Raw genomic sequence first — 16,216 nt, forward strand, 5'->3', positions numbered from 1 at the left:
GAAATCCACTCCATCCAAGCCCTTAACGCTATGTCTATCCCAATTAATGTTGGGAAAGTTGAAATCACCTAATATAATAACCCTATTGTTATTGTTTTTACACACCTCCACATATTGTGCACATATTTGCTCCTCCACCTAAGAGCATTATTTATGGAGCTGCCTCCATGTGAGTTGTTTAATTGCCCACCACCATTCACAACTGGATGTGTCAGGACTGCAGAGCTTAGATCTGATCCATTGGTTGTGGAATCACTGAGCCCTGCCTATCACTTGCTGCTTATGGTGTTTGGCACGCAAGTAGTCCTGTGTTATAGCTTCACTAGTTGACACCTGATTTTTAGGTATGCCTGGTGCTGCTCCTGGCATGCCTTCCTGCACTCTTCATTGAACCAGGGTTATCCCCTGGCTTGGTGGTAATGGTAGAGTCAGGGATATGTCAGGCCATGAGGTTACACATTGTTGTTGAGTACCATTCTCCTGCCACTGATCGTCCACAGGACCTCATGGACCGATGCATTTGCCGCAGGCAGTTTGGTGAGGATGAGGTCAAGCATGTTTTTCCCTCACATTATGCTGGTGGGACAGGACATACCCAGGGATGGTGATGGGGATATGATCTGTGAAGCATGATTCCGTGAGTATGACTGTGTCAGGCTGTTGCTTGACTCGTACGTGAGATGGCTCTGCCAATTTTGGCACAAGCTCCAGATGTTAGTAAGGAGGGCTTTGCAGGGTCAACAGGGCTGGGTTTGCTGTTGTCGTTTCCGGTGCCTAGATCAATGCCGTGTGGTCCATCCAGTTTCATTCCTTTTTAATGGTTTGATACAACTGAGGCTTGCTAGGCCATTTCAGTGGGCATTTAAGAGTCTACCACATTACTGCGGATTTGGAATCATATGAAGGCCAGACCAGTTAGGACGGCAGATTTCCTTCCCTAAAGGGAATTAGTGAACCAGATGGGTTTTTATGACAATGGACAATGGTTTCATGGTTACACTCTGCCATGGTGGGATTCGAACACTGATCCACAGAGCCTGGGCCTCTGGATTACCAGTCCAGTGACAGTACCACCACACCACCACCTCCTCCGCCTTGCTGGTGAACAGCCATTCGACAGTGTGGTTGCTGCAATCATTTAAATGAACAGGTAGCACGAAGATTGCATGTTTATCAAACGTAATGGACATGGGTAAATCACACATGATGGTGCTTGTGCCAGTTTTTGCATGTTCTCAAGTTTTGCGACTTATTTTTGGCAAGTCACAAATATTATTCAAATGTATGAATATTGTTAAGACTGCCTGTTTCCACTCTCTTGACATCTATTGCTTCATTATAATCTCAGGTGCAGTATTGCTGAGGTTCTTATCCACAATTTTGATGCCTGCATGTTTAACTTCATTGCTCTACTTGTTAGCCTTTTGAACTCCATTCTATGCAAACTTCTGCTTGACCAAAGTGGCACCTCTTGCATGTTATCCTGTACCAAACTATATTTAGCAATGACCCATTATACCTGTTCCTTTCCCCTGCCCACTTCTATCAACTCTCCATTTCCTCGTTATTTTACATTCTCACAGGTGATGGCATCCTGGTATTGTCACTGGACTAGTAATCTAGAGACCCAGGGTAATGTTCTGGGGAACCAGGTTTGAATCCCGTCACGGCAGATGAGGGAATATGAATTCAATAAAAATCTGGAATTAAAAGTCGAATGAAGACCATGAAACCATTGTCAATTGTTGTAAAAACCCTTCTGGTTCACTAATGTCCTTTGGGGAAGGAAATCTGTTGCCCTTACCTGGTCTGGCCTACATGTGACTCCTGATCCACAGCAATGTGGTTGACTCTTAAATGCCTCTGAACAAGAGCAATTAGGGATGGGCAATAAATGCTGGCCCAGCCAGCGATGCCCACATCACATGAATCAATTAAAAAAAAAGTTTATGAAAATTAGCTTTGTTATTGGTTCTCTTTTGATGTGCAGCAAACTGGAATTGTTTGCATACATCATGAACCAAGGGAGACCTAACTGCACTTCGTACAACTTATTAATGTCTTCCTCTCATTAGACACAAGTCGCGTGTTTTTTTAAATTTTATGGTGCAAACATTTCAAATATGATTAATGAAGTCCTTAATTATTGGCAGCCAAGCTGCCCAATGTTGGATTTTTTGTACTATTCCAGTGGTTTTGCAATATAATTTGACATGCATTTTATATCAACCTAGGGCAGGTTTTTCCGGTCGGCAAGCAGGAGCGGGGCCCGCTCGCCGATGCATCAAATGACGTGGGGGTATGTCGGGCGTGTGTCCTGATGTCACCCAGGGTCATTTAGATTTTCAGTTCTGCGGGCGCGCAGCCAAATCGCAGCCCAGGCGGGCCTTGGAAAAAGCATGAAATCTCATCCCTGGGCGGGATGAGGTTTCATGAGGGCTTTTAAATGTTTATCAAATGTTTAAATAAAAGTTAAGGACATGTCCCAACTCATGTGACAGTGTCACAAGAGGGGACATATCAGGGAAATTTTTTTATTACCTTTCTGTCAACTTTTTATTCGGAGCTGATCTCCCTGAGGCAGCACTTTGCCTCGGAGATCTGTGCGCTGTTTCGCACTCCCGGCTGAGGGAAACCCCCCCTACCCGCACAGGGAGCGTATAGTGCTTCCTGGCAGACGTCAAGCTGGGCGGGCCTTAATTGGCCTGCCCATATGAAATGGCGGCATCCGCCCCCGCCCCCCCCCCCCCCAACCGGGGGCGCCGACCGGAAGGCCGGCCACTGGCGCCCACTCCTGCACTCTCCCCCCCCAAAGCAGGAGGAAAATGTTCCCCCTAGTGTACTAATGCTGTGGCAAAATTTTATTTTAAAGATTTGGTATGTTTTGATTCATATTTAATGCTTGTATGGAAGATGTGCCATTTTGAATGCTGAAATATCTGGCATTCTTCAGGGATGGTTATGGTATTTTGTGGTTATTGGCACTTGAAACTTATGTTTTAAAATTGCTAAAATGTATTTTTTTCTATAGGAAAAAGTTCTATTGTGGCTTCTACAATATATGCAGGAACAAGGAATATCTTTAGATGAGGTTGATCAGTACGGAAACACTGCAGCTCATGTAGCTACCCAACATGGTCATCTGAGTTGTCTTCAGGTATGGTTCACTGATTTATGAAAAACATTGATTTGCCAGACTTTGAGTAAGATACACACATTTTCCATGCATTATTTTGTTGAAATGTAGCTTCCAGTAAAGATTTTGAGTGAGCATTGCAGTGAATTTGAATGCAATCCTTTCCCCTTAAGACCTTCGGTTTGAAACACCCAGATTAATGAGAAAATTATTCTCTTTCTGCGAGCTGTAAATGTCCTACATGAAATGTTTGGTTTTTGTGTAGCCTGGAGGCCCCACCCTCGACTCTCACTGTGCGTGAGAGCTGTATGTTTTCCTGCCTTTCCACAATTAATGAGCTGCAGGTGTCTGAATTCACCAGTGGCATGTAAATGAGGCCTGTGCTTCAAAATGCCTTCGGCCTCATGACGGCAATGACAGATGGGCCGATAGATGTACTCAACATACCGCCTACGCATTCTCCAGCTCAAGTTAGAATTGACATTCTGGTGGTCAAATTGGACAGATCAACAGAGGGATTTTTTGTTTTTGCAACATGAGATAGACCAGTGCAGTATCAAAAGACATGGGGCAGAACCTTCTGGCTGTCAGGTGGGCCGGTTGGGAGCGGGCGCAGGTGGGCATGGAGACGATCGCCGCCCGTGATTGGCTGCGTGGCGACAATTTTAGGTGGGCGGGCCAATTAAGGCTTGCCCATCGTGACTTGCGCCCGGTAGCACTCAGCGGTACCTGTGCGGGTGGAGGGAGAGTCGGAGCTTGCGCTCTCCTGCACATGCATGTGAAAGTGTGCATAAATCTCCCTGAGGCACTGAGCTGACTCGGAGAGTAAGTTCAAATTGAAAGTTTAAAATAAAGACATTAAAATTATTTAGACATGTCCCCTCATGTGACAGTATTACATGAGCTGGGACGTGTTTATGAAATTTGTGAAAAATATTCACTAATTTAATAAAACCTTCATGAAACCTCATTCCGCCTGTGGATGAGGCTTCATGAAAAACGCAAAGGCTGCTTGGGCTCTTCGCCTGCCCGCCAACCTTAAGGTTGGATGGGCAGGCCTGTCAATTATTTAAATTACTCTCCTAATGGCCTTAACAGGCCTTTGACAGTTCGGTGGGTGCGCAGCCGCCTCCAGTGCACGCCCGCCAAACGGAAGATTGGAATGACGCCCGGTGATGTCGGGACGCACACCTGATGTGAAAATTCTCCCCATGATCCCCAGGTGTACTTGTACCAGTCTTATAATTAGTATCCCTATATTTGAAACAAAAAAGATGAAAATATGTACAGAATCGGAAATACAAAGATCACATCTAATTTGTGTATCTATTTTTTAAAAGTGGTTTCTAAGTTTTATATGATGTGTTGAAATAATTAAATATCAATGAAAATGGATATTTTTATTCCTTTCTGATTTTTTTTTCTGCCTTTCTTCAGATTGCTGAGTGCAGACAGAAGCTTAGATGACTGCTGGTGTTCAAAATTGGATTACTTATTCTGCTTTTGATTTATATTTTTGATTGCTTACTTAGACCTTAGTCGAATATGGAGCAAATGTGACAATACAGAACCAAGATGGAGAGAAGCCTTCCCAGAGTGCAGAGAGGCATGGACACACCACTTGTTCACGTTACCTGGTGGTTGTGGAAACCTGCATGTCTCTAGCATCACAGGTGGTGAAGTTAACAAAACAACTAAAGGAGTAAGTCACAGTGCTGCAAAAAGAATTAATCTAGAAGTAAAAGCAGAACATGCTGGAAATATTCAGCAGGTCTGGTAACAGCTTGTGGAGGGGAATAGAATTAATGACATAACAGTTCTGATGAAAGGTCATCGACCTGAAATGTTAGCTCTGTTTCTTTCTCCACAGATGCTGTCAGACCTGCGAGTATTTCCAGCATTTACTGTTCTTATTTCAGATTCCCAGCATCCGCAGTATTTTGCTTTTGTAAATAAAGAAGTAGTTTATTTTAGAAAGACAAACAAAAGTACGACATATGAAATTAATCATCGATATGGTAGGATATACATTCAACATGAGAAAATAGTATTTTCAACTTAGAATAAAGACAGAAAATGCTGGAAGGCTGCCTGACCTGGGTATTCTCAGTTTTTTTTCTGTTTTTATTTCAGATTTCCTGCTTCTGCAATGCTTTGCTTTTACTCTCAATTTAGAGCTGCTTTGATACCATATTAACACCTTTTAAGTAAACTTGGAGCTATGTAGCTTACTTAGTTTCCTTTAACTTATTAGCTTAGTTTCCTTTAATTTTGTATATTATGGATGCTAAATTTGTAAATTACATATGAATTAGGAGCAGGAGTAGGCCACTCTGCCCTTCAGTGCTCATGTTTCGAACCCACCCAGGATTACAGGTATCTCCGGGACATAAAACGTTTCTCGGACTGCTGTTCCCGTCACATTCTGAGATCCACACTCAGTGCCATGCGCCGCCATATGAACACACTCAACCTCTCCCTCCAGCAGCACCGCCGCACCCTTTTTCAAAGCTGCGCGTGTCCCCAGTTTCATTTTTTTCTTGTTGAGGCATCGGGTGAGACGAAGAATCTTTTTCTCTTTCTCAAGTGCTAAGGAACGCAAGCTCCAACAACTCATCGACGCCAACACCCATCTAGGACCCTCCACCCCTGCCTGTCCCTCCGTCCCCACCCCATCTTCCAATCCCAGCCCCAGCCGTGCATTCACTATACCCCCTGACCTTCCCCTCTCCGATGCTGAACGTTCAGTGCTCAGCAAAGGACTTAGTTTCATACCCCTACGCATACACCATGAATTTCGGGCTCGGCACGATGCTGAACTCTTCTTCCGCCGTCTTGGTCTCCGGGCTCACTTCTTTGCGCAGGAGTCCTCTCCCCGTTCAACGGATCCTTTCACCCAGCTCCAATATTCTCCCTCCACCTGGACCCCTCCCTCTGGATTCTTACCTTCTCTTGATCTTTTCATTGAGAACTGTCGGCGCGACATTAGTCGTCTCAATTTCTCTGCTCCTCTCACCCATTCTAATCTCTCTCTCTCTGAACTTACTGCATTCCATTCTCTCAGGTCCAACTCTGACATTGTCATCAAACCCACTGACAAGGGTGGTGCTGTTGTCTGGCACACTGACCTCTACCTCGCAGAGGCTGAGCGTCAACTCGCAGACATTTCCTCCTACCTCTCACTGGACCATGACCCCACCACTGAACATCAAGCCATTGTTTCCAGGAATGTCACTGACCTCATCTCCTCTGGGGATCTTCCTCCCACAGTTTCCAACCTGATAGTCGCCCAACCTCGGACGGCCCACTTTTACCTCCTACCCAAAATCCACAAACAGAACTGTCCCGGTAGACCGATCGTGTCAGCTTGCTCCTGCCCCACGGAACTCATTTCTCGTTATCTTGACTCCCTTCTCTCTCCCCTTGTCCAGTCCCTTCCCACCTACATCCGTGATTCCTCTGACACCTTATGTCACATCAACAATTTCCAGTTCCCTGGCCCCAACCGCTTCCTCTTCACCATGGACGTCCAATCCCTCTACACCTCCATCCCCCACCAGGATGGTCTGAGGGCCCTTAGCTTCTTCCTCGAACAGAGGCCCGAACAATCCCCATCCACCACTACTCTCCTCCGTCTGGCTGAACTTGTTCTCGCACTGAACAATTTCTCCTTCAACTCCTCTCACTTCCTCCAAATAAAAGGTGTGGCTATGGGTACCCGCATGGGTCCCAGCTATGCCTGTCTCTTTATGGGGTATGTGGAACATTCCTTGTTCCAGTCCTACTCCGGCCCCCTTCCGCAACTCTTTCTCCGGTACGTCAGTGATTACTTCGGTGCTGCTTCATGCTCTCGTTGGGACTTGGAAAAATTTATTAATTTTGCTTCCAATCTCCACCCCTCCATCATTTTCACGTGGTCCATCTCTGACACTTCCCTTCCCTTCCTTGACCTTTCTGTCTCAATCTCTGGTGATAGACTGTCCACCAATATTCATTACAAGCCTACTGACTCACACAGCTACCTTGACTACAGCTCCTCACACCCCGCTTCCTGTAAGGACTCCATCCCATTCTCTCATTTCCTTCGCCTCCGTCGCATCTGGTCTGATGATGCTACCTTCAAAAACAGTTCCTCCTCCTTCTTCCTTAACCGAGGTTTTCCACCCACGGTCGTTGCAGGGCCCTCAACCGTGTCCGGCCCATCTCCCGCGCATCCGCCCTCATGCCTTCTCCTCCCTCCCAGAAACATGATAGGGTCCCCCTTGTCCTCACTTATCACCCATCAGCCTCCGCCATTTCCACCAACTCCAGCATGATGCCACCACCAAATACATCTTCCCTTCAACCCTCTGTCAGCATTCCATAGGGATCGTTCCCTCCAGGACACCCTGGTCCACTCCTCCATCACCCCCTACTCCTCAACCCCCACCTATGGCACCACCCCATGCCCACGCAAAAGATGTAACACCTGCCCCTTCACTTCCTCTCTCCTCACCATCCAAGGACCCAAACACTCCTTTCAAGTGAAGCAGCATTTCCCCCAACTTAGTCTACTGTATTTGTTGCTCCCAATGTGGACTCCTCTACCTTGGAGAGACCAAACGTAAACTGGGCGACCTCTTTGCAGAACACCTGCGGTCTGTCCGCAAGAATGACCCAGACCTCCCTGTCGCTTGCCATTTTAACACTCCACCCTGCTCTCTTGCCCACATGTCGGTCCTTGGCTTGCTGCATTGTTCCAGTGGAGCCCAATGCAAACTGGAGGAACAACACTTCATCTTCCGACTAGGCACTTTACAGCCTTCCGGACTGAATATTGAATTCAACAACTTTAGGTCCTGACCTCCCTCCTCCATCCCCACCCCCTTTCTGTTTCTTCCCCCTTCCTTTTGTTTTTTCCAATAAATTATATAGATTTTTCTTTTCCCACCTATTTCCATTATTTTTAAATATTTTTAACTATTTTATGCTCCCCCCACCCCCACTAGAGCTATACCTTAATTCCCCAACCATCCATTCTTAATTAGCACATTCGTTTAGATATATATCACCAACTTCAACACCTATATGTTCTTTTGTTCTGTTGTCTGTGACATCTTTTGATGATCTGCTTCTATCACTGCTTGTTTGTCCCTACAACCACACCCACCCCTCCACTTCTCTCCCCCCCCCCCCCCCCCCCCCCCACACACACACACACACACACACACACACACACACACACACACACCTTAAACCAGCTTATATTTCACCCCTTTCTTGGATTCACCTAGTTCTGTTGAAGGGTCATGAGGACTCGAAACGTCAACTCTTTTCTTCTCCGCCGATGCTGCCAGTCCTGCTGAGTTTTTCCAGGTAATTCTGTTTTTGTTTTGGATTTCCAGCATCCGCCGTTTTTTGTTTTTAACTCTGCCCTTCAAGCCTGCTCCACCATTCAATAAGATCATTGCTGATCTGATTGTAACTTCTCACCTACCGCCGATAACCTTTCATCCCTTTGTTAATCAAGAATCTATTGAGCTCTGCATTAAAAATATTCATAGACCCTGCTTCCACTGCCACTTGAGGAAGAGAGCTCCAAAGACTCACAACCCCCGAGAGAAAAAAAATTCTCCTCATCTCTGTCCTAAATGAGTGACCCCTTATTTTTAACCCATGACTCCTAGTTCTAGGTTCTTCCACAAGAGGAAACATCCTCTCCACATCCACTCTGTCAAGACCCCTCAGGATCTTAAAGGTTTCAATCAAGTCACCTCTTACTCTTCTAAACTCCCGTGGAAACAAGCCTAGCCTGTCCAACCTTTCCTCATAAGACAACCCACTTATTCCATGTTATCAATCTAGTAAACCTCCTCCAATGCATTTACATCCTTCCTTAAATAATGAGACTGAAACTGCATACAGTATTCGAGCTGCGATCTCATCAATGACCTGTGTAACTGAAGCATAACGCCCTTACTTTTATGTTCAATTCCTCTCGTAATAAAGGATAGCATTCCATTAGCCTTACAACATTATATACGTATCTAACATTGTAATTGTAAAGCCACTTTGTTTCTTGGGTTGCACAGTAAAATTAGTGGTAAAATTAGAGCCAGTTACTTCTCATTCTAGCAGTGGTCCTAGATGTTTCTTTTATATTTTAATTTAGCTGGTATATACAACATCTTGGTTAGGCTACAATGCAGTGTAACCAAATTTTGATGCATCAACGCTTGAAAGGAGAAGATTAGATCATTTACTGGTCTTGAATATTGCCACTAACATTGTCAAGTTATTTTAAAGCTGACGCACCCTCCAGGGGTGGTCACTCATCTGTATAGAAGATACCTGTAGTTTCTGTGGGAAGTAGTCACTACACATATGGTTGCTGCACTTATTTAAAATGCTTGGTTGTCCCAACGCAGACTGTCCTGCTCTTCTTTGCAGGCTCATCTTACGTGATGGCCAACTTAGACCATAAACATATAGAAATCCTGAAGTGTTACATCACCAGATGTGAACATGTTTGCAGCTCTTAGCAGATGTGTACTGAATTTTCATATACATATTAAAACAAAATGCTGCAGTTTGTGGGGCAGGTATCCATCCAGAATTATAAACTTTTCATATGCATATCTGTATTGATAATAATGCAGAATCATTTATTATTTGTATTTATCCTGCTATATAATTCTTTATTCAAATAATCAAGTATAGCTTGATACAAAAAAAAACAATCGTGTGTGTTTATATGTCTGTTTCTCTGCTCAGGCAAACAGCAGAGCAGGTCAACTTGCAAAACCAACTTCAGCATTTCCTGCAAGACCAGATGACAGAAGGATCAGAACCTCAATCTTCTAGGTACCAAAAATATGTTTATATACAAGATTGCGGTTTTATTTTCTTCTATTGATATATCATAGTCCTGAATGGCTATTGACAGGCTTTTGATAAACTCAAATAGAAATGAGCTGTTTGCATCCAATCTTCCTAGATAACCTCAGCATAAATTCAGGTATAGGTTTGGACTGATGTAGGGAGCATAGAATGGGTGGGAATTTAACATTGTGCTGGATTTTACTGGAGGGCGCACTGCTCACTGCGTGCCCCCCACCCCTGCCAAGGTCTATAAAGTTGGTCAGAAATGGAGCAATGGAAAAAAAGTCCGCCCTGCAGCAATCACACTCAAGCAGTGCTCAGATGTACAAAGAGCACTCCCCCAAAGATAGTACCCCCCTTCCTGCCTGCCCTTTTAAAAACATTTTTGAAAAAAATAGGCTGCCACTCCTGCCTGCCTGCTTGTGCCAACCATGTTTTGGCATGGACAGCGTAATATTGGCGTAATTATTTATAGTATTATTTATAAAGATATTATTATAACATAATACTATAATAATATTATTAATAACATAATATATTATTTGTAACATAATAGAATGCAGTTTCTTATTTACATGTGGCGGGCAGGCTGTTGATTTCAGCGCGTGCCCAATCCTCCTATTTTGGAAGTGGGTGAGAAGGTGGTGAGCTAGCCACCTCTTGTATTTTAGGTGCCCCTTCCAAAAACACTGCCAGCTGGGGTGGTAGGGGTGGGGTGTGTAAAATCCAGCCCATTGTTGTGCAAGTGAAATTTGTTAGTATTGAAATTTTTAAAAAAGAATGTCACAATAAAGTTACAAATATTTTGAAAGCCTTTGGAGAGCCATAAGAGGTTTCTCAACTGTTCAGCAACAATTGCAAAGCCAGAAAGACAGGTTACTAAGAAATGGGTAAAAATGAAGGGAAAAGAAATCACCAATAGATATAAGTCTGCTGGCAAGTAAGGAAGAAACCTGGGAGCTGAAGGGGCAGACAAAAGATCTTAAAAACACATATTTTGGTGTCCCTTCTCACTTCTCAAATACTCCCATATTATTATGGGGGAATTCCCTAACTTAATTTTCTTCAGGGTCTTAATTACCTTTCTGTTCACAAGCTTTTGAGACCTCTGTGTTTACCATGCGCAATAGGGGAGGCTGAGGTGTAGTGGTACTGTCACTGGACTAATAACCTAGGACAATGCTTCAGGGACCTGGGTTCAAATCAATTTGAATTCAATAAAAATCTGGAATTCGATGTCTAATGATGATCATGAAATCATTGTTGATTGTTGTAAAAGCCCATCTGGTACACTAACGTCTTTGAGGGAAGGAAATCTCCCATCCTTACCTGGTCTGGCCTATATCCAGATCCAGATCCTAAGTGCCCTCTGAAATGGCCTTGCAAGCCACTCAGTTGTAACAAACTGCTAGACACCGAAAACGACAATGGCGCATTCAACCCTGTTGACCTTGCAAAATCCTTCTCACTACCATCTGGGGGCTTGTGCCAAAATTAGGAGAGTTGTTTGACAGACTAGTCAAGCTACAGTCTGACATAGTCATCCTCATGGAATCATACCTTACAGACAAAGTCTCAGGCACCACAATCACCATATCTAGTATGTCCGGTCCAACCGGCAGAGGTGGCATCAGTGGCATACAGTTGGAAGGGAGTTGCCCTGGGAGTCCTCAACATTGACTACGGATCCCATGAAATCTTATGGCATCTGGTCAAACGTGGGCAAGGAAATCTCCTGCTGATTAGCACATACCGTCGCCCTTTCACCTCTCAGCTGATGAATCAGTACTCCTTCATGTTGAATACCACTTGGAGGAAGCACTGAGAGTGGTAAGGGTGCAAAATGCACTCTGGGTTGGGGACGTCAATGTCTATCACCAAGAATGGCTCGGTAGCAACACTACTAACTGAGCTTGCTGAGTCCTCAAGGACATAGCTGTTAGATTGGGTCTGCAGCAGGTGGTGTGGGAACCAACAAGAGGGAAAAACATACTTGACCTCATCCTCACCAACCTGCCTGCCACAGTTGCATCTGTCCATGTCAGTAACGGCAGGAGTGACTACTGCACACTCCTTATGGAGACGAAGACCTATCTTCACATTGAGGATACCCTCCATCAAGTTGTGTGGCACTACCACCAAGCTAATTGGGATAGATTTTGAACAGATCTAGCAACTCAAAACTGGGCAGCCGTGAGGTGCTGTGGCCATCAGTAGCAGCTGAATTGTATACAACCACAATCTGTAATCTCATAGCTTGGCATATCCCTGATTATAGCATTACCACCAAACCAGGGGATCAACTCTGGTTCAATGAAGAGTGCAGGAGGATATGCCAGGAACAGCACCAGGCATATCTAAAAATGAGGTGTCAACCTGGTGAAGCTACAACACAGAACTATTTGCATGCCAAGCAGCATGAGCTGCAAGTGGTAGACAGAACCAAGCGATTGCAGAACCAGTGGATCAGATCTAAGCTCTGCAATCCTGCCACATCCAGTCATTATTGGTGGTGGACAACTAAACAACTCACTGGAGGAGGCGACTCCAGAAATATCCCCATCCTCAATGATGGAGCAGCCCAGCATATCAGTGCAATAGATGGGGCTGAAGTATTTGCAACAATGTTCAGCAAGATGTACCGAGTGGATGATCCATCTCGGCCTCCTCTGGAGGCCCCCAGCATCACAAGAACCAGCTGAAGGCACTGGATACTGCAAAGGCTTTGGGCTCTGACAATATTCTGGTGCTAGTACTAAAGACTTGTGTTTCAGAACTTGCCGCACCCCCAAGCCAAGCTGCTCCTGTACAGCCGCAACATAAGCATCTACCCGGCAATGTGGAAAATTGCCCAGGTACATCTTGTACACAGAAAGCGGGACAAATCCAACCCAGCCAATTACCTATCTGCTCTTGATCATCAGTAAAGTGATGGAAGTGGTCATCAACAGCGCTATAAAGCAGCACTTGCTTAGCAATAACCTGCTTACTAACATTCAGTTTGGGTTTCGCCAGGGCCACTCAGTTCCTAACCTCATTACAGCCTTGGTTCAAATGTGGACAAAAGAACTCCCGAGGTGAGGTGAGAGTGACTGCCCTTGACATCAAGGCAGCACTTGACAGAGTGTGGCATCACGGAGCCCTAGCAAAACTGGAGTCAATGGGAATCGGGGAAAACTCTCCACTGGTTGGAGTGATACCTAGCACAAAGGAAGATGGTTGTGGTTGTCGGAGGACAATCTTCTCAGTTCCAGGACATCACTGCAGGAGTTCCTTAGGATAGTATCCTAGGTCCAACCACCTTCAGCTGCTTCATCAATGACCTTCCTTCTATCATAAGGTCAGAAGTGGGGATGTTCGCTGATGATTGCACAATGTTCAGCACCATTCACAACTCCTCAGATACTGAAGCAGTACATGTCTAAGTGCAGCAAGACCTGGACAATATCTGGAGTTGGGCTGACAAGTGGCAAGTAACATTCGTGCCTCACAAGTGCCTTGCAATGACCATCTCCAACAAGAGAAAATCTAACCATTGCCCTTTACCATTTAATGGCATTATCACTGCTGAATTCCGCCACTATCAACATCCTTAAAGGTTAGCATTGACTAGAAACTGGACCAGCCTTATAAATACTGTGTCTACAAGAGCAGACCAGAGGCTAGGAATCTTGCAGCAAATAACACACCACCTGAGTTCCCAAAGTTTGTCCACCATCTACAGTCAGAAGCATGGTGGAATACTCTCTACTTGCCTGGATGGGTGCAACTCCAACAACACTCAAGTAGCTTGACACCATCCAGGACAAAGCAGCACGCTTGATTGCTACCCCATCCACAAACATTCACTCCCTCCACCACTGTCGCACAAGATGTACTGCAGGAACTCACCCAGCCTCTTTAGACAGCATTTTCCAAACCCGCGACTTCTATTATCTAGAAGGAAAAGGGCAGCAGACAGATTGGAAACCCACAGCCTAGACGTCCCCCTCAAAGCCATTCATCAATCTGATTTGGAAATGATTCGCTGGGTCAAAACCCTGGACCTCCCTCCCTACCAGCACTGTGGGTGTACCCACACCACATGGACTGCAGTGGTTCAAGAAGGCAGCTCACCACCACCTTCTCAAAGGCAGTTAGGGATGGGCAATAAATACTGACCTAGTCAGTGACACCCACATCCCATGAATGAATTAAAAAAAAAAGACAGTACTTTTTTCTGTCCGTGATCAATGACATTTAAATCAGGTGCCTGGTGTACTAAAGTACATTGGGATCCTGCCATTACATTATCAATCCTTAAGTATTTGTAGGCTATTCAGCCATGAATGGGGTTGGAACATTAAAGTTAAGCCTTATCATGTCCTTGCCTGATGTCTGTATGCAGGCACTTTCCAGCTGATGTCATTAGATATCAATAGGATTAGATAGCACTGGCTGAATTTCATTGTATTAGTCCAGTGATGCACCCTATCTGTTGCCTTTACTAATTATATGATTGGGATAGCCTTGTCTTTTTATTCTCAGTCTTCTGTTTCTTCTGGAGTTGCCCCTTTATCCATCACTACTCTACATTTTTCTCTTTTTTACTCTACATTTTTCTTTTTTTTACAGTTTGTTAATTTGCCCATTCTTTAGGGATAGAATCATGACACATATCCGCACAATTACTGGGAGCAGTGATTCCCAAAGCCTGTTTAAAAACAACTTCCATTTATGAATTTCATAACCTCAGGATGTCCCAAAGCAGTTTGCAAACAATTAAGTACTTTTGAAGTGTAGTGAAATGTGGAGCCAATTTGTACATAGCATGTTTCACAGCCTGCAATGAGTTATTTTGTTTTATTTTAGCCTTGTTGATTGAGAGACAAATATTGGCTGGGACATCAGGAGAACTCCTCGACTCTTCAAATAGTGCTATGGGATATTTTATGCCCACTTGAGAGGGACCTCGATTAATGTCCCGTCATGAAAGATTGTACCTGTGCGGCGCTCCCTTAGTATTGCCCTGAAGTGTCAGCCTAGCTTATTTCAATTCAGTTTCATGGTACAAGATTTTAAAAATCCAAAGAAGTGCCCTGGTAAACAGTTTCAGGGAGAAAACTCTTTTGGATATTTATCCTGGAGTATTCAATTATTCAAAACCCTGGTAAAGTTTTTCAAAAGGCACTTCTTATAAACCACTAGGCCTTAATTTTTCAGATGGCGGGGTCTCGCTTCGCGCCATCCACAGAGTTCCCTGCTGACTCCGAGTCCCTGCAGCCATTTCACGCTCGAATGAGTGTTAAGTGGCTGCAGGCGGGACTTCCATCCCTCATTCGGTAGGAAGTCCCACCTTAGAGAGCTGCTGGCCAATCTGATTGTCTGGCAGCTCTGCAGTCCCTGCAGCAACAAGAGCTGCAGTGGACAGGTGAGGAAATGCAGGAGGACGCCTGAGACTAAGTCCGGGCACCGGAGGCCCAGGTAAGTTTTTAAAGGTGTGGAAGGGTGTGAAGGGGGCAATTGGGGCCTCATGGGAGAGGCTGGGGTGGGGAGGGAGGTCTGGAGGCTGGGGAGGGGGAGCGCCCGACTTCAGATGGAGCTTCTGATGGAGGCATACCACCCCACCCCTACCTGTCCAGGAACCAACACTGTTGATTTTCAGGCTACCCCCATGCAACTTCAATCCTCTCATCGGTCTAAAGATTGAAAACAAAAACAGAATTAACTGGAAAAACTCAGCAGGTCTGGCAGCATCGGCGGAGAAGAAAAGAGTTGACGTTTCGAGTCCTCATGACCCTTCGACAGAACTTGAGTGAGTCCAAGAAAGAGTTGAAATATAAGCTGGTTTAAGGTGTGTGTGTGTGGGGGCGGAGAGATAGAGAGACAAAGAGGTGGAGGGGGGGGGGGTGTGGTTGTAGGGACAAACAAGCAGTGATAGAAGCAGATCATCAAAAGATGTCAACGACAATAGTACAATAGAACACATAGGTGTTAAAATTAAAGTTGGTGATATTATCTAAACGAATGAGGACTCGAAACGTCAACTCTTTTCTTCTCCGCCGATGCTGCCAGACCTGCTGAGTTTTTCCAGGTAATTCTGTTTTTGTTTTGGATTTCCAGCATCCGCAGTTTTTTTGTTTTTAGGTCTAAAGATTGAGGCTGGGTGGGAAACAGCCCTTAAGTGGCCAATTATTGACCACTTAAGAGTCTCAACTGGGGCAAGTGCGGGCGGCTTGC

The 16,216-nt window shown here is 44.9% G+C and overlaps 1 protein-coding gene across 4 annotated transcripts in view; it reads left to right on the plus strand.

Moving 5' to 3' along the window:
* Positions 1–16,216, plus strand: part of LOC121277427 (synuclein, alpha interacting protein) — a 147,078-nt gene that overhangs the window by 128,141 nt on the left and 2,721 nt on the right. For all 4 annotated transcript variants that reach the window (XM_041186869.1, XM_041186871.1, XM_041186870.1 and 1 more), the window contains 3 exons: positions 3,032–3,157; positions 4,669–4,838; positions 9,890–9,979. In XM_041186869.1, the coding sequence (XP_041042803.1) occupies positions 3,032–3,157; positions 4,669–4,838; positions 9,890–9,979 (386 nt within the window). The remainder of the gene's footprint in view (positions 1–3,031; positions 3,158–4,668; positions 4,839–9,889; positions 9,980–16,216) is intronic.

The sequence above is a fragment of the Carcharodon carcharias genome, chromosome 4, assembly GCF_017639515.1.
Source record: "Carcharodon carcharias isolate sCarCar2 chromosome 4, sCarCar2.pri, whole genome shotgun sequence".
Classification (NCBI taxonomy): domain Eukaryota; kingdom Metazoa; phylum Chordata; class Chondrichthyes; order Lamniformes; family Lamnidae; genus Carcharodon; species Carcharodon carcharias.